The sequence below is a fragment of the Columba livia genome, chromosome 2 (genome assembly GCF_036013475.1).
Source record: "Columba livia isolate bColLiv1 breed racing homer chromosome 2, bColLiv1.pat.W.v2, whole genome shotgun sequence".
NCBI classification, from domain to species: domain Eukaryota; kingdom Metazoa; phylum Chordata; class Aves; order Columbiformes; family Columbidae; genus Columba; species Columba livia.
In genome coordinates, this window is record NC_088603.1 from 124,278,056 (window position 1) to 124,300,946 (window position 22,891).

General features: G+C 42.4%; 1 protein-coding gene across 3 annotated transcripts in view; it reads left to right on the forward strand.

The window, feature by feature from the left end:
• CLVS1 (clavesin 1) overlaps positions 1-22,891 on the forward strand; it is a 105,240-nt gene that overhangs the window by 67,734 nt on the left and 14,615 nt on the right. For 2 of the 3 annotated variants that reach the window (XM_065053647.1, XM_065053646.1), the window contains 2 exons: positions 18,095-18,205; positions 19,332-19,567. The exons of the other annotated variant lie outside the window; for it this stretch is intronic. In XM_065053647.1, coding sequence (XP_064909719.1) covers positions 18,095-18,205; positions 19,332-19,567 — 347 coding nt within the window. The remainder of the gene's footprint in view (positions 1-18,094; positions 18,206-19,331; positions 19,568-22,891) is intronic. 3 annotated transcript variants of the gene reach the window in all.

The window sequence follows — 22,891 nt, forward strand, 5'->3', positions numbered from 1 at the left end:
GGTAACCAGCAGCTTCAAGGAGGTTATTAGCAGCGATGAGACAATAACCTCTCTCACTTCTTCAGAATCTCACTCCTATTTTCAGGTATTGAGTTTGAGTTCATAGTAAATTTTCCTGTGTCTCAACAGAGGTAAGGCTTTTCATTTTGTCTCTGTGTCTTTAGAATCACATAGAATTGTCGTGCAAAGGCAGGTATTGTTTTCTTCAGCTGACAGCTGCCACTGCTAGCTTCATGTTTTGCTAGGACAATCAGCTATTTCTGTGGTATGTACTATTTATCTAGAAGAATACTTTATAAAGCAGCTGGGAGCAATGAAGCTTTTGACATGTGGCTTTAAAAATACATGGGAAGTCAATCAAAATGAACAACAAAACACACACTGAAATACATTGTCTAGGATTTTGCTTCGACAAAATTAGCTGAGCCGGGAGAGGATTATGGATGATAGGAAGGGTGAAGGAATTACAACAATGAAGGGGAAAAAGGCACAAAAAAGGCACTTCAAGACCATTAGCATCAGGTCACCATTTGCAGTCTGAATCTGAAACTTGCAACAAGCCTTGCAGCATAACAGAAATAAATATTCCTTCTCTGTTAGACGGGGGTTTTCTTGGAGTAGCAGGAAAAGGCAGCAGCAGGCAGAGCAATGAAACATTAGTGTCCCACTAACCTGCACCTCTGCCTGCAGCTCATCCACATCACTCTGGCAGCTGAGAGAGAAGAGGCCAGAAGAGGCCAGAGGGAAGGTCAGAGGGAAACTGTAGGACTGTGTGATGTGCACGTTTACACATCTGTGAGCACAGGACAGGTCCAGCCACATGGGGTGGAGGTGGCCTAAGTTACTCAGCCCACTCAGGTCCATAAGTTGGGATGTGTCCTGGGGAGGGGTCAGACCTGCCACTGGGAGCTGAGTCCTGCATCCCTGCTGTAAACATCGGGGTTGTGTATATCCCTGGCTGTCACTGGTATCAAACACAGATGATACTCATATAGTAAAGACTCTATGAGTTCTTTGAAGTCTCTCGTAGAGTTTCTGATTCCAGAATATTTTTACTGCAGCTGTGTTTTATTGCTACATTAATTGCTGGTACTACTAACTTTGTGCTTTTGTAGGATGCTTGATTATTTGTCTTGAATGTATTTTTTTTTTTTCCCAGAAGAATGGACAGGATAAAGTATAAAAATGACATAAAAATGTTTTTTAAAGAATGGAGAAACAGGATTAAAAATGAAACCCTGTTTATTAAAATAAGAGAAACCCTGCAGAGTTGTGATATGACTGGATGACTAAGCCAGCTATCCTTTCTTGAAGTGCTCTCTTTCCATGAGTAGATGATTTGCTATTACGATCAGGGGATTTGAAGCCAGAGAAATTATCCACTTGTGAGAATGCCATTGGGGACAACACATTTCCTACCTTCTTCTTCCTCATTCTTGCCTTCTCTTCCATACTGCTGTTTCGCACCAATCTGCTCTCTGAAAGCAGTATGGGACGCCTTATCCTATACCCTGTGAGGGAGAAGAGGTTGTTCCTGCCACTTTTAAAGGAGGTACAAAGAAAGTGCTATTTCACATTTCCAACCCAAGTTATGAGCACAGCAGCAGTGTGACCATGGTTAGACTGATGGTGGAGAGGAAGGGATCAGTAATCATTTATTACCAAGCAACTATTTTAAGGTCCTCCTACAAGTTCTATATTTTCCCACAACTTCCCTTCCCAGGCACATCGTCACTGATATTTTATGCACTTAGGAATCTCAAAGACCATCAGTTACCAATGTTCTGTTAAATCCTGAGGTGTCCTGTTCTGTCACACGGACCTTGGATCTCTAATATCCATGCCACCATCTCTGCCATGGCTGGGTCCTTCAGTTCCTGCTGTCACATGTGCTGCGGCTCAGCTGCCTCAGCTGAGAAAATCTACTCCACCTACTTCTCCTCTGCCTGTGTCCACCTGGTGCAGCAGTGTCAATTGCATCTGGGATGAGTCCACTGCACATTGACGTGACTGCCTCCCACCTTTATTGCTGCTAAGATAATTTCACAAAACATATTGGACTTGCTGCTTTGCTCTATCTGTCACAAGACACCTCTGAGACCAAAGTGACTCTGACAGCTGGCTGACAAGCACAGGCATCTTGTTTGCAGAGTTCATGTGACCTCCCATGCATCACTGGTGCCACTGGAATCTCGCAATGTTAACTACAGACCTGTTTGTGACCTAACTCTCCTGCAATATATCTTCTCAGTAGCCCTCTCACACAGGCAACTTGATTAGGTGCAAATGTCCTTACGCCTCCCACATCTGAAAGGTCTGCTGGAGGAGGCACTTCCATGGGGTTCTCTGCAATATATCTGTACACTTTACATCTTTATTTGCTTAGTTTGTCAGAATTTGTTGTGCTTTCTGAGTTGCCTGAAGCCGCCAGGCAGGATTTTCTACACTTTCCTCTATATCCAACAAAATTTATGCGTAACTTAGTACTGTTTACACTGTGAAATTGTTATATTTCCAAGCAGAAATTTCTGGCTGTGAGGGCAACTCAATGGCATTCTGAGAAAATGGTTTCCTAAAGAGATAATGATCTTGCACAAATGGATGTCCCAGTTTCATAAGGTCGCCTCCCAGAGTGTTACTGCCCTTTCAGTTTCTCATTAGAGACATTGCAATAGATGCCATTTTTAGGTCATTTGTATGCAAATGAAATATTTTAATGTGTTTCCTTGCTTTTTTACATGACCTGTAAGAGCACTATCTTTACTTGTTCTTCTTAGTTATATTTTTCTCCCTAGACCAATAAGCTTCTCTTATTGTAGCCTGAATTATGGCAAGAGAATCTTTCCGGAGTGGATGAGCCATGGTCTATCTTGAGCCTTTCACCTCTATTCCATACTCTGTTGAGAGTTCCTGTGTTTCCTGAAGGCATCCTTAGTTTCCTCTTCAGTTGCTCTCAGTGATTCTCCATCCATTGAATGAATTCACTCTCTGAAATCCAGAAGTTGGCATATTTTTATCTCAGTAATAAGCATACCTTTTTTTTCTGAAATTATTACAAATTTTAACTTTGCCATATTATTCAATATTTTTCTTTATCCAAACACTGACTTAATTCTTTAATGGAATAAAGTTTACCTCTATAAGACCAGAGTTTCATTGACTCCTACCATCAGTGACTTGTCTTTGTTGATATTGCTGTCTTTGGTGTACCTAACATGACAGAAAATCACTTCATGTCCCATGGGCCTCCAGGTGGACAGTCTATTTACTTTCTACCATGCTGTTTTCCATCACTACCATGAAGAAGTCTGTTTCCTTCCTCTACAGATCTCTGCTGATGCTTGCAAATACCTGTGTAGTGTTGTGATCCTTTTACAAATGGCAGGTATTTTCTTGCATGAGTTGTTTGTCCGCTCTGAGTTTCTCAGAGGCTTGGATTATTTGGACTCCCACACTGACGCATTATACTTTCCTGCTTCAATCTCATTTACAGACACATTGTGGGTTTCTTTTCACATCCACAGCATCAAAGCAACATCTAACCTCCTCAAACTCCAGGCACGTTCTTGCTTTAGAAATGTCTCATTGCTTTGGCATAAGCTGATTCTGTGTATTTAGTAGACACTCCTTGAATTATTTTTCTCAGGATCTAACTGTGATCTTATCACAAACTGAATTTGATTTCAGAAATTGAATAACTTTTCTTTATCTTTCTATCAATCACAAACATAATTTTATTTTTACCACCTTCTTTGTAACGTCTGTTTAAAAACATACCTCTGATAGGTTTCTCTTTACATGGAGAGTAGTCCTCGGATTGCTGTAATAATTTTTCATAATTAGCCTCCTTTGCCTGACTTAATGGGGAAATATTTTTAACAATCAAGGTGCTTCAGACCTACTCTGTCAGAAATCAAGCTATCTTTCCAGTGGCACTTGTGTCTTATGAATACAGACTGAAGTACTAGCAAGCAATTCCAGTTATCTTCCGTAGTCTGAAAGCATTTTGGTATTCGCAAGGCATTTAACTTCTCTATTTTTCTGTTTAGGATATTTCATTGCTGCTTATTCTTGGGAAAATTTGTTGTTCAATAATCACCTTGAGTGAAGAATTTGCTGTGTTCAGTGACAGATTTCACACTGAGCAGGCTTTCACAACCTGAACCCCTTCACAAATCAACCAGTAGGGTGCCTAAGGTTTGTTTCATAATCCAAATTGAAATCATATAGTGCCTGGAGCAGAGAATTGGAGGGGAAAAATGAAGGAAGCTTGCTAACGGTTTGGTCTTTAGATTTTTGAGGGGATGATACAATTGGCTTCCCCAGCCAGACTGTCCCCTAATAGAAGTGGGGAAGCAAGATAGTAATGTAACCTCAGCATTATAAGAGTGATGTCAGTGGACCTTATCTTGAATTTTTGTGCAAAGATGTACTGTACATGCACACTACTGTGTATATATTATAAAGCTGTGTCATTGTCAAAAGAAAAACAAAAACCAAGAACCCTAGGTCAAGCATCTGCAATACATTCACAGCAGTACTATTAACTTCTCACTAATGCATGAAGACTATGTTGTAACTGGTTGCAATCTCCAAGTGTTCTCTACATCACTGGATTTCCAGCAAAAATTGTTTATTTCCTACCAGAAAAAGCCTATCACTACCGGAAAGCTGTCCAGTGAACATAAATGAACACTCTTTTCTAAGCTCTGATACCTTTCTGTGTCAGTTATAGATTTCAATAATAGCTGGGGTTCTAATTAAGTTGATGGACGTAAGTGGGATTAAAATGCATTGCGGCATGCATGAAATACTGTACCAGTTAATAGGGAATGCAGCGTTTCTGATGACTTCTGTTCACCTAGCACATTCCTGACAACAGGTAAATCCTTCATTCTTGGAACAACCGTTCAATGCAGGGAGTTAGTGATATAGATTTTCCTCTGGTCTGAAGAGATCATTTTATTTTGTTTATTGCTGTCATTTATGCCCATAATATAGGTTTTGTGGCAAAGCATATCATAAATAAGCCTTACCTTCCTATCCATTAGTCCATAATAAATTCTGTGGCATATTTTAAAGATGATAAAAGCTTCAGCTTTCAATGGAAACTGCAAACAAAAGCCCTGAGTAACCAGAGATAAGTCAGCAATAAGTGTAGAACATGACGAAGTAAATTACAGAGCAGAAATGGTCTGACAGTTTTGGATGCACATATACCCACACATGTAAAATACCACAGAATCATGGGATAGTTAAGGTTGGAAGGTATCTCCAAAAGTCATCTGATCCCATTCATGGCTTAAAGTAGGGAAAATTCTGAAGCGAGATGCAGCTTTGAGTTTTGATAAGGTCGCTCAAGGTCTTTTCCAGCTGAGATATGAACATTTCTTAAGATGGGGTTTTCACAGACTCTTCAGGAAATGTGTTCCTGTGTTTGACTACCCGTGATGAAACCTTTTCCTAATATGTGGTTTGACTTTCCACCGCAACTGCAACTCATGTCAATTACCTTGTCTTTTCTCCCTGAAGAAAGTCTGGCTGCCTCTGTAGGTGCCCATCAATTAGTTGCAGGGAGCAGCAAGATTCTCCCATAGCCTCCTCCTCTGTGAGCTGAACAGACCCTTTTATCTGAGCATCTCCTTTTTTGCCACATGTTCCAGTCTCCGACCATTTCAGCAGCTCCTGATGGGCTCACTCTAGTACATCAGCCTCTCCTGCAGTAGGGAGCCCAGAAATGGACACAGCACTCCAGATGTTGCCTCACAGGTGCTGAGGGGGAAGATCACCTCCCTCACCCACTGGTTATGCACGTGTTAGTGCAGCCTAGTTTAGCCACCTTTGCCATACAAATACACTGCTCATTCATGGTCAGTTTGCTCACCAGGATGCCCATGTCCCTTTCTGCAAAGCTACTTTCTAGTCATTCAGTGCCATAAAAAGCATTAGTAAATGACTATGAGGCAGACTTTGTACCTCTGATCTCAACACTTGAATCTCAGCAATATGATCAATTTTTCAGTCACATTCTATTCCACCTTTTCAAAGAAAATTTCTCCAATTTGCTAGAGGGATAGCATGAGCCACTGTGCCTAACAGCTGCTAAACTCAAGGTAAATGACACCCACTAATTTGCAAATGCTGATATTCAGGCAGGGAGCAGTAATAAAATGCTTGGAGTTAACAAGGAGGATATGCTGCTGAATGCCTTCAGGTGGAAAGAGTTCTTGATGGGAAGTCTTCAAAGGAGAAGGTACGGACTGACTGCCCTGTATCTACCTAGCAAATTTAATGACCTCCAGGGATATGACACAGCATAGTCCAAGCCTCTGGGTGGAAAAAGTCTAATTCACTTAAGGCTTCGGGTAGCAGTACTTAATGTGTGACTTTAATCCAATATGAGAAGAGAGGGGAGGAGGAAATTTTGTATGGCTTTTTAATCTGAGGTGGGTGAGAAATAGGGTCACACCTTCCTGCTAGCTGTAGTTTTAGCAAATTCAGAAAAGTCTTTTCTTTTTCTGCTCTTGGCATTAAAAAAATAATCAGAACAAATTTTTAGCAGTAGAACAGGAGAATGGAGGAGTCATTAGCTTGCAGACTGAGTGTGCTGCCTGAAAACACAATTAAGAATAACCTTTTGGGGTAGGAAGTGCAAGTGCTACATGGGCAGTAACCTTAACTGGTGACCCTCAGACTCCTCTTGTTCAGAGACTGTAGTGGGAGCAGCTGATAATACAGAAGAGGTCAAAGGACTGAAAATGTGTCCTGGGATTATCCCTGCAGTCTAATATCTGTTCTTGGCTGATGATAATGAAAAGGCTGGGAAGCTGCACTGATTAGGGCCCTGCTTTCCTTGCACCTACACAGAGAGCAGAAATAATTTTCCTGCCGCTATCTTCTAAAGTTGTTTTGAAGTTAGAGTTAAGACTACAGTAAAGCAAGGTAGTGAATAAGAAGTGTGAACTGAAGGGAAGCTGTGTTGTGGAAACGAGAGAGCCATTGCAGAGAGTATAAGTGTGTATTTTGTGTAAGAAAACAGTACAAAGTTTATGCAGCATTTAATGCTGCCAGAGTGATAAAAGCCCTGTTTCTGAGTGATTACGTGATGAGCAGCACTGGCTGTTGCCTAGCATTGCTTTAGGTGGTGAACACAGCACAAAAAGAACATTAAAATGGCAAAGTCATGTACTTAAAAAAGGCAAAATCCCAGTATCAAAGTACAGCTTCAGGGGGCCCTCACTCCACCTGTGTTTCACGACACCTCCAGGAGCAACCACTGCAGGGAGAGCTCTGCCTCCCACCCACGGGCCGGGGCTGCAGCTGCTCTGTTGAGAGAACACAGCTAATGAAGGCTAACGATTTTGACTGATCATAGCTTTTAAGGCAAGAGGGTATCACGATGACTAGTCCAGGTTACAAAACATCTCAACCTCCAGACTGCCCTGTATGAGTTCTGGCATAAGCACACAGGGACCTGTAATTCTTGTTGTGCCAGTGAAACCAGGTGCTCTTGGAAAACCTTATGTGAAAGGTTGGGTCTATGCCCCAAAGGCTTTGAGCTTGAAATCTCCACCCTCCAGTAGTTATAGGAATATTTTTGAAATGCAGAATACAATATTTTTTTCCCCCTAAGCCCACTGAGAAACAGTCAAATCACTTCCTCACTCCCACCCTTCAACCTCCAAAACTGTCCCCATAAAAATATGTGTCTCCTTGTTGAAACTTTCAGGCCCAAGATGTAGAACTCTGGCAAAGTTATAACAAATAGCAAATGGAGCATCACAATCTTAGTTACTGGTGGTGCCATGAGCAATGCCTGTTTTTACAATCACGGGAAAAACATCAGTGTGTTCTCTGGAGTGCATAGCACAAGGCTCTTCACTGCAAAATGGTCTTTGTAACTTGTTTCTTAAATGCGAGGTGTAGAAAATGTCATGAAACTTAAATCGCTGTCTGTCACTGTAGAAACAACTTTCTGAAAAATATGTTTTCCACAATATATCTTTACATCTTTCCACATGTATTTTTAGTATTACTTGTATTTTTTTTGTTCTCCAAACTTATTTCAAGGACTTTCAATTATGGTCAGGTTTCTCATTACCAAGACACTGATCCATTATTAAAAAAAAAAAGAGAGAAAGAGATCATAAAAGGGCAGACACAAAGAGATGATATTTTATTTCAGACTTGACACGTTTGTCTGCTCCTGTCAAATCAATGCTGTGACTGTGTGGGACTTTGTGAAAAACAGACACATGAAACAAGTTTCACTTCAGCATGGAAGGCTAAGAAAGCTAAGCAATCTCACTGAGATATTAGAACAAGGACAGAGATTGAATCATGCAAATCACACATGATTTTTTTCCCCAGGCTTCTACTGTTTTGAAGAACAAGAGCTTGTATATGAAGCAAAGGTGTTACAGCTGTCTGGTGTTTATTCAGTGTAGCATCAGTTGTCTCTTATTGAATCCCCCTGGAGCTGGGTTTCCACCATTGCACAGACATTTAGCATTTTGACTGCCTTTAAAAACAAAATATTAGCATGTCACAGGGTTTTCTCACCCATCCACCCTCTCTCTCTTTCTCTCCCTCCCCTCTGTGAAAGAGAAAAAAAATGGAAAAAGTATCTTTAACACAAGACCACTCATCAGGGGACATTTGTTGAGGATGACAGAGGCCACAAAAATTGTTTTAAAAAGGGTTTGTGCAAGGGCTAGGTGAAGGGAAACCTTCCATTTTAAAATGAGGTTCCAATCCAAAACAAATTCACAGAATCACAGAGTCACAGAATGTTAGGGATTGGAAGGGACCTCGAAACATCAACTAGTCCAATCCCCCCACTGGAGCAGGAACACCTAGATGAGGTTACACAGGAAGGTGTCCAGGCAGGTCTTGAATGTTTCCAGAGTAGGAGACTCCACAACCTCCATGGGCAGCCTGTTCCAGTGTTCTGTCACCCTCACTGAGAAGAAGTTTCTTCTCAAATATAAGCGGAACCTTTTGTGTTCCAGTTTGTACCCATTACTCCTTGTCCTATCATTGGTTGTCACCGAGAAGAGCCTGGCTCCATCCTTGTGACACTCACCCTTTATATATCTGTAAACATTAATGAGGTCACCCCTCAGTCTCCTCTTCTGCAAGCTAAAGAGCCCGAGCTCCCTCAGCCTTTCCTCATAAGGGAGATGCTCCACTCCCTTAATCATCTTCGTTGCCCTACGCTGGACCCTCTCCAGCAGTTCCCTGTCCTTCTGGAACTGAGGGGCCCAGAACTCGATGCAATATTCCAGATGTGGTCTCACCAGGGCAGAGTAGAGGGGAAGGAGAACCTCTCTCGACCTACTAACCACCCCCCTTCTAATACACCCCAGGGTGCCATTGGCCTTCCTGGCCACAAGGGCACAGTGCTGGCTCATGGTCATCCTGTTGTCCACCAGGACGCCCAGGTCCCTTTCCCCTACACTGCTCTCTAATAGGTCATTCCCCATCTTATACTGGAACCTGGGGTTGTTCCTACCCAGATGCAAGACTCTATGCTTTTCCTTGTTATATTTCATTAAATTTTTCCCTGCTCAACTCTCCAGCCTGTCCAGGTCTCGCTGGATGGCAGCACAGCCTTCTGGAGTGTCAGCCACTCCTCCCAGCTTGATGTCATCAGCAAACTTGCTGATAGTACACTCTGTTCCTTCATCCAAATAATTGATGAATATATTGAATAATATAGGCCCCAAAACCCAAGATTCTTAGTGAAATAAGATTGGAATCTAGCTTGTGCTTAGCATATAGCCTTAAGAAAATGGGTGCTAGAAGCCTATGGTACTTTCAAGGAGCTCTATGAAGAAGTCAACGTGGAGAATTTTCCTAACTTCTTGCAAGATGCAGAGAAATTTACTGGAAAAGGAATTATATCCATTAAATGTTTCATTTCAGTCAGTCAACAAACACCAATAAAAAACCTGCTTCATCATTTTTTTCTGACCTGTGCTAGGTTATAATCTCATCACAATGATAGTTTATAATCTCCTTTACATGCCGCTCTATATGTGAATGCACATGCAAAAGCTTTAAGATGATTCTAGGCTTTGTTCAAGTCAAGCTACAGCAGTTTTCTGTTCAGCGCCACATACGTTGCCTAGCACTATAAATAACAAAATCCCCTTTTCTCCATCATCAGCTTTCAATCACAACCCAAGTGTAATAGGACTGTATGATTCCTGTGTAACACCTCGGCACTTTCGTAGGCAAGATGGAAAGCTTTTCTGCAAAGTCAATAGGTCTCAGGAGAAGAAAGGAAAGTGCCACAAGACCTTTTTTAATTGCTTTCCTTTGACTGACTTTAACTAATGCTGTGGGCATTTGTCCTCACCCTGACAGTTTGGCCTTCATTGCCCCTTCACTCAGACACAGGGCTATTTTGGCAGGGCACAGATGCATAGATAGAGCAAATGGTGACGTGAAGAAAATATAAAATAAGTGTTTTACATATATGATGTAAATTCTCAGCATAACAATGTTTATCTGAAGAGGCAGTCTTTGTACAGAGTTTTTTGTTTAAAATCCCAGTGTTGGAAGAGAATTAAGGTGCTGTACTTCGTCCTTTTCAGGACTGGCATGCACTAGACTGTCTCCTTTCAACAGCTTTTTAAATACTAGTGGACTTGCCTTGGTATCATCTTCTTGTCTGTCGTAATTCCTTCACTCCTTGTGTTTTCCTTTCAGGATGGGTGCAAGGCCTGTTTGTGGAAATACAAATAGCCAGGGAGAAAGGTTTAAATCAGGTCAGCCAAGGAAAATTGCAGATTTTTGGCTACAGTGGTTAATAGCACTAATTAATTTTGTTGAGAGCTTAACTTTTGAAAATTACTTAAAAAAAAAAATAAATATTCTTTTTCAAAAAAAGTGTATATTAAAAATAGAACATTTTGGGGGTCAAGTTTTCCATGCCAAACTTTTTAACTCCAGTGCTCCTGGGTGGATTCTCTTCTGGATGGAAGGAAATTAGGGTTGTCTTTCCTTAAAGATGTCTTAATGCTGACTTTTTCTTTCTTTGTTGGATGTGCTTATTCTGCTGGTGGCCATTTTGCTTCACACAGAATCACAGAATGCTTAGGGTTGGAAGGGACCTCTGGAGATCATCTAGTCCAACTGAGAAAGTCCTGATGATTTTGAGTGAGCAACCAAAGCTCATAGGTCACAGCCAGTCAAGGGCTTGGTAGCCCATGCATAGCAAAGCATCACAGCTGACTTGTGGTCACACACTCCAGCCAGCACCACCTTCGTCCAGCAAGCCTCCAGGCCAGGCTTGCAGTGTGCCCAGCACATTTGTGCAGCTTCTAATTAAGCGCTAAATGATTTTCAGCTTTGATGATCTTCCTGCTGTTTTTTCCTTCCCCCACAGCAAATTTCAGACGTTCATGTGCAGCGAGATACAGGAATAGAAGCGACTCAGCTTGCAGTCGCCCTCACTTATAGAGAGCTGGGTATGAAAGTGTTTCTGAGCTACAGTTTACACCAAAAACCAGGACATTGGAGACAATTTAGCCTGGTTTGCTAGAAATGGCTGCAAAGATCATAGCAAGTTCCTAAACTTATTCTAAAAAAAGCCTCTGGCAAATTCACATCCCTTCTCATGTGCCACCCGCTCCTGTGACCCAATCTACCCCTCCTTAGCTTAGCGTGTGCCTGTCACTCTTCCTGCTCCGCCAGAAGCTTCCTGGTCTGGCATTGCCTAATCTGACCTAATCTAGAGCAAACTGTGGTACTCCAGTCGCACACCAGCGTGGGCTGCTTCCAAATAATTGTGTCAGTGTTCTTTGTGTTATTATTTTTTAATGACCTTTTGAATTCTTCTCTGTGTACCTCCTCAACTGAGCCTCTGAATGAACCTGCTGTTTCTCTTCTGATATCATTTATTCATCTTTTTCTTTTTATCCTGGTGGGAGCTTCAGTCTTAACCTTAAGTGTGTGAGACACATTGCAATCAACACGAGTACATGCTAAGCAAAATGGCAGCACCAGACTGTGGTGTCAGTCCAGCAGAGCCACCACTTCTGAGAAATTTTATGTTCCTAAATTATTCTGAGCTGGTTCATCAAAGGGTTCCTTCTAAAAAGCTAGTGAAGAAATCCCCCTTTTACCCCAATATTATAAGTTATTTTGTTAGACCAGATGATACGACAACATGATTCTATCATGACAAATCAAAGTTTACTGAGCAAATCCATGTTCTATAACCTGATTTACTGGTGCCATCTGCCAACACCCATGAACAGATGCTCTGTAGGACCTCACTAATGTGCTAAAATGACTGGGAGAAATCCACTGCAAATAACTGAATTTTAAAAGTTATCAAGTGTAGCAGTAGAGATAACAAACATAACAAAAAATGTCTAGAAGAATGCATCCCAATGTTCATTTTTCGTTTCCATTTCCCTGACAGCAGTACTTCAGACTGTACTCATCTACATATGTGGGTATGTAGTATAAAAATAAACCAAGCACTCATATTTTCCTGTGATTTTTCTCCAGTTCTTTGCTATTGTATCCTTCAAAGAAATGAGAGTGTTTTGGTGTGAGCAGTTGCAGTCACAGCTTACCCCAAATCAATGTTTCTTTCCTGACTGCTAAAATTCCTTTTACAGTCTCAATTGAGCAGGTCCAGACTGACATACTGCTAGCATTACTGTATTTTTTAAAATGGTTTTCCCCTACTTTGCAGCTATTTCCAAGCCCTGTGTACTCTGAGGGCATGCCAAGGTAGGAGCAAACGAGTTTGCAATTATTGCCACCAGCAACATTAATTTTGCATTCCTGTCTCTTCAAAAACACAGGGGAGGAAAAGAGATAACAGAAAGATGAGCAACTTGTCCAGACGGAGGTTTGAAACGTGCCCAGGCTCAGAACAGGCACTACGGCAAGCGAGTGGAGCATCCCGGGCTCCTGCAGCCTCAGGGACCACTCGGAGAGGTGTGGGAGCAGCCCGAATTTGGGGTCCCCACAGTCCCCCAGCACTGCCACTACCTCCCACCACCTCCTGCCTGCGGGGTTTCCTGGAACTAAGCATTGATCTCTCAGGAGCTGCGTTAAAATTAGAAGCTGAAGCTGCAGTGATGGGGGTAACACTTCGCCTTCTCCCCTGGCACGTGCTGTAGGGCAGCCTGCTCTGTCCGCACCAAGGGCGTTACGTGGCATCCATTCCAACTCACTCAGGAAGGTGCTTTCTATAGGCACAACCTATCCAATATCTGAAAAAGTCATAAAATCAGAGGATAGCAACTTTCAACCACTGTCACTCTTTCAGAGGCTAAATTTGGATCTGAGGCTGAAGAGCGGAAAGCCTCCTTCCCTTATCGTGCCAGTCCATTAAAATTACACACTCACAGAAACTCTTCGTGGAGGAGCTATCACAGAACTATTAATAAAATATCCCTGAACTATTAATATGGTCTGTGGGAGCTCTAATCCACCACGGGGACTGATTACATAAGTGCACAGGCATGAAGACTCTGTTTTTATCCTCAGTTTAAATGACCTTTTGGTTTAAACAGTTTTGTTTATGACTGACATCTTCCTGAATCTATGGGAAATTATTTTCTTTCAAAGGAGATTATATTTTGATTTACCATAAACTGACAAGTATGATCTAGATTAAAGTGCATTTGGATTGCCAGATGTGTATTTGCTTTTCTGATTGCAAAGGGTAGAACTTACGAACCCATTTTAAAAATGTTCAAAATTCAGATTCCTGTAACCTAGAAATACGCTCGAATTCATATTTTGAGCTCAGGTCATTGGTCTATGAAGCCAGTTCACACAGTTCAGAAAGACTGGCCCTGAGCATCAGGTTGGATTCATTCCCAGTCTTGGTATTCCAAAGATTGTTTTGCTTTTCTGCCACACTTTGGTGTGAGGAGATGCTGGAAGATCAGCTTGATTTTTAGCTTTCAGGCATTTCAGAACAACAACACAGTAAAAGCTTTTTGATGCATACTCATGCCAAAAGTAATAGATGTTGTGAAGGCAGGAACAGGCAGAAATAGTGAAAAATTGTCTCTCATTCACCTCGTAGCTATTGCTCCCAAGCTATTTAGTGGAACATTATGTACCGAGGGTTTTCAGTCCCAGGCTTATTTCAGCTCAGAGATTTCCCTGCATAGGAGGTCTGAGAAGGGAAACAATGATGTCTGTAATGTTTTCTTCTGATCTGCAGTCTTGGAGACACTTCTCCAATCTGAAATGAAAGATGTATTGAGGCCTGTATGAATTTTGGGGTATCTGTGGCAGCTCCACTCTTGCACTCAAGTGTTCATTTCTTTCTCTTCTTTGGTCATGACATGGATGGGAATAACTGAAAACAGTAAAGAAAAATATACATCCAGTTTAAAAAAGACAAATCAGGCAAAAGAAAAGTCCCATCTATGGCATCAGTTTTGTTCTGTCAACAAGGACAATTAAAATCCTGTTCTGTCTCTAGGTTTACCTTTACAGTTTGAGAAAGATGCTACTGCAGCATAGTTAAATGTATCCCTTATTTTAGTTCACTTCAGGTCCCAATGAAGAGGACCTGGTCTGAACTGGTGAGTGAGCAAGCTGCCCAAGCAGGTATCTGGAGCCCTTACACTGTTTCTTCCTGGCTATTGCTGAGTTGCAAGTTAACTAGATCAGCACCAGCTTGGATGTATTTATTCACTCTGCAATTTCATCTCTGAGCATCATGCTAATATGTTCAGCCTGGTTTCCAGGTAAAATGACAGTAGAGCCCACAAATAAGTAGACTAATTCCTGTGTGTTATATTTTATTTATGCCATTAGAATAAAATGTAAATATATCCTCAGGATTGTTTTTGTTGGTATGTTTTGTTCCTTTTTTTTTTTTTTCATCATCAGGTTAAGAAAAGCTCCATGATGCCAGGGTCCTTTTCACAGTAGGCTCCAAAAAATGTACCTCATTATAAAATACACCTTCCCAAGGAATCACAAGACATGAGAAATTAAAAGAGAATTCCTAAAAGCAAAAGCTCTCTAGCAGAAAATCAATTTCAGCTACTTTCACCTTGCCCCAGGGAAAGCAGCAGAGACACAAAGTGGGGTGTGGGAAAGGTCTCACACATCTTCCTGGAACTGTGCAGGCAGACCTCCAGACAGGAGCTTTTCTTTCCAAGACAGCTCTGCTCTAATTAGGGACTTCTGCAAAATTGGTGTGTTGCGGTTCCAAACAGTGTCTGGATGATTCCCATATCAAATTTCTTTGGTTTTAAAAAAAATTATGTCTTTGTCCTTATTCTAATTGACAGCATTACAAATGCAGGTGGACTGAGGGATGAAGGTCAATTTGAGCTTATTGTGCTTAATAGGGTAAGGAACATAAATTAGCAAAAAGTTACACACAAAAAAAATGTTCTTTGGTTGTTGTTTTTCTCCTGGCCATCATGCTGCCTTTTCAAGGGTCTTTGTGCATTTTTGAGTATACCTTCAGAATTAAAAGAAAGCAATTGCCTTTAAATAAACCTGTTACATGAGGGGCTTTCCTGTAACGCTTAAGCTACTGATGTACCAGACAGAATCTAGTTTATGGACTCAACAATCTATGTTGGGTGAACATAAAACTCATTTTCTCTATAGGAAAGTACATACTTCTTGTTAGTCAACCTTTTCCGGGGACAGTCTGCCTGTTTAAACCTCCGGCTGGTTCCTATAATTCCTAGCATTCAGACCTTTCTGAGTAATGTGGTATGATTAAGGTTGATCGACATGTTCTAAAAAAATCCATGTTCCCCTTTGGAAATGAAATCTGACTGATATTTCTCAACGAAGATTGTGATTAACATAATCTGTTTGTTCTAGTGAGAAGGCAGAACAATTTTTCTTTTTTGGATCTGTATAAATCTTCGTTTCTTAAAGTTATTTCCCTGCCTCTCATCTCTCATTTCTTTACTGTCCTTTACTTAAAACTCAGACTGTATCTTCTACACTGACCTATGCTGATATGGTACAACCTGGGACTGCTGTGACAGCTTAGCCCTAAAAAGCAAAGGAATCCAGAACTTCTGCCTTAGAGATACAGCTTGTGGGATGGCAGCCACCCTGACAAATACAGATTTTTTAAAAAAAAAAAAGGCAAATACGAAACTTTTCAATATTTCTTAATATTATTTTTTTAGAATGTTGTGTGAAAAGTTTCGTATTTTCATTCCCATGTGGGAGGAAAGCAACTGAATATATGAATTTTGGATGAGATGGGCATTTTTGGCTTTGGTCTGCTCTAAACCCTAATTTTAGGTAAGGTAGAAAATCACTTTGTCCTTCATTTCACACTTCTGTTCATCAATGCTTTTTCTAGGTGGGCTCAGATTCTCTGCAGCTGTTTCTCAGCACAGCCCAGTTAAGTCACTGCAACCTGCAGCACTGCAGTAGTTTATATCAGTCAGAGCTGTGTCCCTAAACTCTAATGATTATTCCAGCAGAAATGGAAATACAGTCTCCTTTACAGTGAATGAACACCTCAACAGAGCGTGTGCTATCCTTAAAAAGCTCAGTTCATAGTTTTCTGGAGTTTAAAATTGGATCACCTGTTATGTTACACTGTTTGGCCTTCTGCATGCTGGTCTGACTACCCACTGCTCTCGCATATAGTATCAAGTACTGAGATTTGTAATGATTTTGCGTAAACTGATATGTCCGAGGTTTAAGCATCTCAGAACACTATAAAGCAAAAGAAAAATGTATAACTTAATGCTTGTGGCGGCTCACAAACGTTATTCAAGTATGGTTTAAGATGACTGCCATGGCAATCCACAGCCAGTGCTGAAGAACATAGAGGATTCTGCCAGTTTGTCCTGAGTGGTAAGAGGTGGTGGGACACCTACATAGTGCTAAATCTGGGAAACAATTAGACCTTGACATGGCACAGAAGCTATACCAAGCAGGTGTATAAAGGGATTTTCCATATCATCTCACAAATCCACCACATATCCTCACCAGCTGTGCTCAATCTCTGATACTCTGGAGGAAGATGAGAGAAAAGCCCCAGGATACCCCGTGCTAATTGTGGGAGGAATGAACCTGCCTGAGTCTGGAAGCCAAAGCCCTGAAGGAAGAGACCTGATTATGCTCTGTCTTTGCATGCTGAGCCGCAGGGGTTAGGAGCACAGGCAGGATGAGGACAGCTTCATCAGGATTTCCCTTCACAGGGGAGAGACAGGAACCTCTCCTCCTCTGGAAGAGTATTTGCACACAGGAGCACCTGTCGTCCCACTATTTATACAACACAAAAAAATCCTAGTCTCTTCCCTGATTGACATTTGTTAGTTGAGGGTGTAGGTACAAAATGTCCATCACAATATACAACAACCTTTAAAGACGTGCCAGCAACCTCCTCTTTCATGAAACGTGCGGCACTGGCTGAGCGGAGCAGGACACCATTGCAAACACCTCCCCGTCGGGACGCTACCTGCATGCTAATGCTGAGGGTGTTTGTGCACAGCCTGGCAGCCAGCACTGGGCTCCGGCAGTTTCCATGGTGCCGTCATGGTGCGCTCGCCCTACACCTTCACTTATCAGCATTTCCCACCCATCCTCCTCGCCGTAATATGCTGCTCACTCACCCTGAAAGGTCAGCCATTGTAATGATGATTTTAGCAAGGGGGAGGCAGGGAGGCCGAAGGGTGAAAAGGTGAGATGTGTGCAGCCATGTGCGTGGGAACCGGAGAGTTTGCCTTATGCGGCACAATGAGAAATTAGAAAGCTTCCCCTCGAGGGAGCAGTGCTCATCATCCCCCTCTCTCTTCCCACCCCAGCTGAGTCAGATGCCCTGATGGAGTTAAAAAATGTTCTAGAGAAGCATCTGGAGACCCTACTTTAAATCATCAGCAAGTGATGCGTTAGTGTGCAGAGGGGAGAGGGGACTGTTCCTGCTAACAGAAGAAACCAATGCAAACATTTCCAGGCATCTTTCTTTTTCCATCTTCCTCTTGCCCCTGCTCCCAGTGCTCGTTTGCAGATAGAAAGAGGCAGACTTCTTCCTCTGACTTTCATCCTATTGTCTGCTGGGCTAAAGCACTGCATCTATTAACTCCTTTCCTTTTCTTTCTTTCTGTAGGACAGCTTTCCTGCCCGTTTTGGAGGAGTCCATTTTGTCAACCAGCCTTGGTACATCCATGCCCTGTACACACTAATCAAACCGTTCCTCAAAGACAAGACAAGGAAAAGGGTAATTAGGCGGGGCTGGGGAGGGTAGGAAGCTCCAAAGCTGGAGTAACTGGGTAGCTGACTGCTTTCTTCCTTCTTTTTCTTTCTGCATTTTTCATATGGCCTCAGAGAATTGCTGCTGTTGTTAAAATTTAGAGTTTGCAATGGTCAGAATTGAATCAATAACTCAGCCAGGGACGTGAAAGTTGTTATCACTAATAAAGTGTAAATACATTTTAACGGGATGTGCTCAGGGATACAGAGAATTGTCAATGTGAAGGGATTATCAGGCCTCGCTGAAGTCACCTGCAGTGAGGGGAACTTCAGCTCAACTCTTTTTGTGGGAGTAAAATTTTGTATTTCATTCCTTCAGCAAGTAGGCTGTTTTCACAGGGTGGTAACTCACTTGTTTCCACAAAAAAAATACCCACGTCTGAGGGCTATTTGCTCACAGTGCAGAAGAGGCAAGTCTTCCTCACTGGAAGCCATGTGAACTGAGGTCCTGCAGCCATCTTGGCCATTTGTCCTCTGCAGTCTATCAGCCATGGGATCATCCCTCAGAAGGCCGTAGAGCCCACCCTGGGGTGTGTCTGAGCAGGCAGGACAAGGGTAGTACCAGCCTGAAAGCAAAGAGGGATTTGAGAGACAAATGTCACTGAAGCAGTGCAAAGTGGGAACACAGACCTGCACCCCTGGGAAACGTCAGTCCCGAGGTGCAGGGCTGGGTTGCCCTCTCAGACACTGAGGACCCACTCTTCACATGTTTCAGTAAGCTCCACAATCTCCCTTTTCTTCTCACTGTTCTTTATACAACTCTTTATCCTCTTACAGTAGTAATAATCAGTCATTATTCCTGAGTTGCACTTTCCATGATTTAATATTTAAGAAAGTGAAAGTGTCATGTGCCAAAGCTAAGTAAATCAGGATTTTCAGAAGTGTTTATGGTGCCAGCCTAACTCTTCAGCTGCACATCCCAAAGCTAATCCCCCTCCTGCCCACCTGCTCCAGCCCTGAGCACTTCAGAAATTCCCACCTGAAACTGCAGTGTCAACTAATGACAGTCCACACCTCATTAGTGTTGTTATTATTGTACTTAATGAAGTAAGGAATCGATGATGACTTTGAACTTTCTTTTTAATCTGTTAAAGATCTTTCTTCATGGTAACAACCTGAACAGCCTTCACCAGCTAATACACCCTGAATGCCTACCCTCTGAATTTGGGGGGACTCTTCCTCCATATGACATGGGGACGTGGGCTCGAACGTTACTCGGTCCCGACTACAGTGATGAAAACGAGTACACCCACACCTCCTACAATGCCATGCATGTAAAGCACGCATCCTCCAACCTGGAGCGGGAGGCTTCACCCAAACCCATGAAAAGGTTAGTGCTGCCTTTGAAATCATGTCTTGTTTGGCTTTTCAAACTGGTTTGGCATAAAACTAGCAAGAAGGGCTGGCTCATCTGGCTTCAGAGAGAGGCTGTAATTTGGCAAACATTGATAGTGAGAAGTGCTTCATCCTGGACTGTGCTCTTGGTATAGCGGCAGAAAGGAAAACTCTCTGTGGAACCATAATTACTCCTCTGATTACTGTGAAAGAAAACAAGGGGAAATTAATGAGCCCCTGCACAGAGCATTACAGAAAGTATATCAGAGTGAGACGCTGTTCTGTACAGCGCACTGCAGCCAGCAGCACCACTTCAGTGCGAGTCCCTGCTACTTGCTGCTGCTTCACTGCTGCTGACCCCAGCTGTTAACGAGAAGGCTTTTACCTCCTCGGAAATGCAGCTTCTGTACGATGAACACCACTGCCCTCTAAAGGGAAAATGGGCTAGTCTACTCAGGCTGCTATTGCTCCTGCTTTCTCCATCCAGCCCTGCTTAGGCAGCAGAGCTGCTCCTTTAACACCTTTGATTTTAGATGTAGTGGTTGTGCGTTCAGCTCTGAATGCTTCAAATTACACTTCTCAAGGGTATCACCCTCAGTAATTTGCACTGGTTGCGGGGATGTGGTGAGGAGGGTCAGACACCTGGCACGGGTTTGTAGGTGGTACGGCAGAGCCAACACCAGCTGCAGTGAGCGATGTCCGAGTTGGATCCCCTGCAAGAGTGTAACATCTGCGCTTGCCTTACCCTCCATGCCGCACTCCTCAAAACGGCCTTCCATGCAGATTGCAGCGATGCTTTAACTCGCTGATGCCACTTGACGAGTGCGGTGCTCACAGACACGGCATCACTCTGTGTGACAGGGAGCGGCCATCATTTTGTCACAGCAAAATCAAAGCTGACAATACAGACAAGCCATAATGTCATGCAATTAATTTTAAAAGTCTTTCATCTTCAGAAGAAAAAGAAATGCATTCTTGATTCATGGCTCCCTCTCAGGTCAGAGGGATGACGCGCTTCTGCAGCTGCAAAGCCAAGCCTTGTGCTGGAAACACATACAGATGCTGTTAAGTTCTATGAGTGCCATGACTTACACGGCCACAGGACTCCAAGGCTACAACCCTTTGCAGGTATGCAGCCATGGCATGAAAAGAGGTGGCCATCTGCATAGTCAGCATTTCTCACTACTGACTGCCAGCCAAGGCTGAGACTTAGGATGAGTTTATAGATCCTGTCCCAGAGAGCTGGCTTTAAAATAACTTTTTTTCTTTTTTTCTTTTTTCTTTTTTCTTTTATTTTTAATATTAACAGTGAAACACACTGAGTGTTTCAGAAAGATGTTAAGTAAATATTCCATAATTATTAAAATTTCTATATTAAGTGTGTACAATTTATGTAGCTTTATAGAAAGAAATCTAGTTTTTAAAGCTCTGAAGTGTTAAGACCTGCTTACAGGTAAATCTTTGCTGAGGATCAGATTCTCAGCTGCAAAGAAGGGAGGGTCTGTGTCCTCAAGGGAGAACCTCAGCTTGTAAATGAGTTCAGTGCCAGAAAACCCTGCCTCGAGGCAAAGGCTTCTTTTATAATCTGTTCACTAATACAAAAGTGCATTAATACAAATATGGTGAGTGGATGAATCTAATTTGTCATGTTGCCTCAGGGCAGACTAGATCTAACTTTTAGCCTAATTTCGTTACTTGGTGGTTAAGTGAACCATCTGAACTTGTACCCTGTGGTCATTACAAGCTTTTAGAGGTGAAAAGTTCACTGCTTCGACAGATTTTCTCCAATGAGTATTTTTTTTTATTCTTTTTTTCCCTGAAATTGACTTTTGGCCTAACTTGAGGTAAAATCCTATGCTTAGGAAGCATAATTTTGTGTTTTATTAGATTTATTAGACCAGATTTCTATCTAAGGCCTATTAAAAAGCCTACAGATTTCTACCAGCATTACCTGTCTTCATATATCCCTCCTCGTCCCCTCTTTAGGTTCATACATCTCCAACATAACAAAAGTCTCAGGCCATGGCTGAGACTTCTGGATGCTCCAGGGAGGTTTACACTAGGCATAGGTGACCTCCTAACATTAGTCATCATCGCAAATACGATTCCCTCACAACTTCCTTTTCCCTTTTTCCCTCATTAAGCAATTTTGCAGTTTCATTAAAAATGTCTCCTCCCCTCCTCCACTTGTAGCACAAATATCTTTAAATTCTTGAGTAGACATGGTAATTTTGTAAGCATTTCCATGCTTGCAAATGTTGAGTTTAATAAAAATGTTGCTGACCCTTTCTTTAGCACATATGTTCCTCCGCGAGGAGTAAGTATATACTGCACTCGTGTGGCCCTGCCTTAAGTACTGTGTGCAGTTTTGGGTGCCTCAATACAAGAAAGACAGCAGACTATTTGAGAGTGAACAAGATAGTGAAGGGTCTCCATGGTAAGACTTCCAAAGAGCAGCTAAGGTCACTTGGTCTGTTCAGCTTGGAGAAGAGAAGGATGAGGGGTTATCTCATCACAGTTTACAACTTCTTCAAGGGGGACAGTGGAGGGGGGTTTGCTGATGTCCTCTCTCTGGTGACCAGTGATAGGACATGAGGAACTGGAATGAAACTGCTTCAGGGGAAGTTCAGGTTGGACATTAGGAAAAGGTGGCTGATCACTGGAACAGGCTCCCCAGGGAAGTGGTCATGGTACCAAGTCTATCAGAGTTCAAGGAGCATCTGGACAATGCTGTTAGTCATATGGTTTAGTTTTAGGGAGTCATGTGAGGAGCAGTGTTGTTTAGGAGTCACGTGTTGAACTCAGTTATCCTTATGGATCACTTCCACCTTGAGATATCCTGTGATTCTACAATTCTATATGAAGACTGAACATTCTTGGGTTTCTGTAATTTCAGGATGAAAAGCCTTGCTGAGCAATTATGGGTCTTATCCTGTCTGACTTCCCAGATATTGCTGCAGATATACCTGCTCAGTAATTAGCTTCAGGGGAGGGGAATGTTTATGAGAGGTGGATTTATCCCAAGCCTGTTTGCCCCCAGAGCACTGTTCTGCTTCATGACAAGGTGTAAGGTTGCAGGTTGACCCTCCTGGCTCTGTGACCACTTGTAAAGCTGCACAAGCAAGTCCTCGTTACAGCTGCCACTGGGCCAGTGCTGTGTTAAAGCTTTCTTAATCTGGGAGCTCAGTGCTGCTAGAATAGCCTGGAGTCTTGCACTGTGAGCACAGTAAAGAGTCAAAAACTGGGAAATGTAGTTCAAATAATGGTAATTCTGAGTCAGAAAATTGCTGATCTGGCAAAGCTGGGAAGAGAGGTCTGT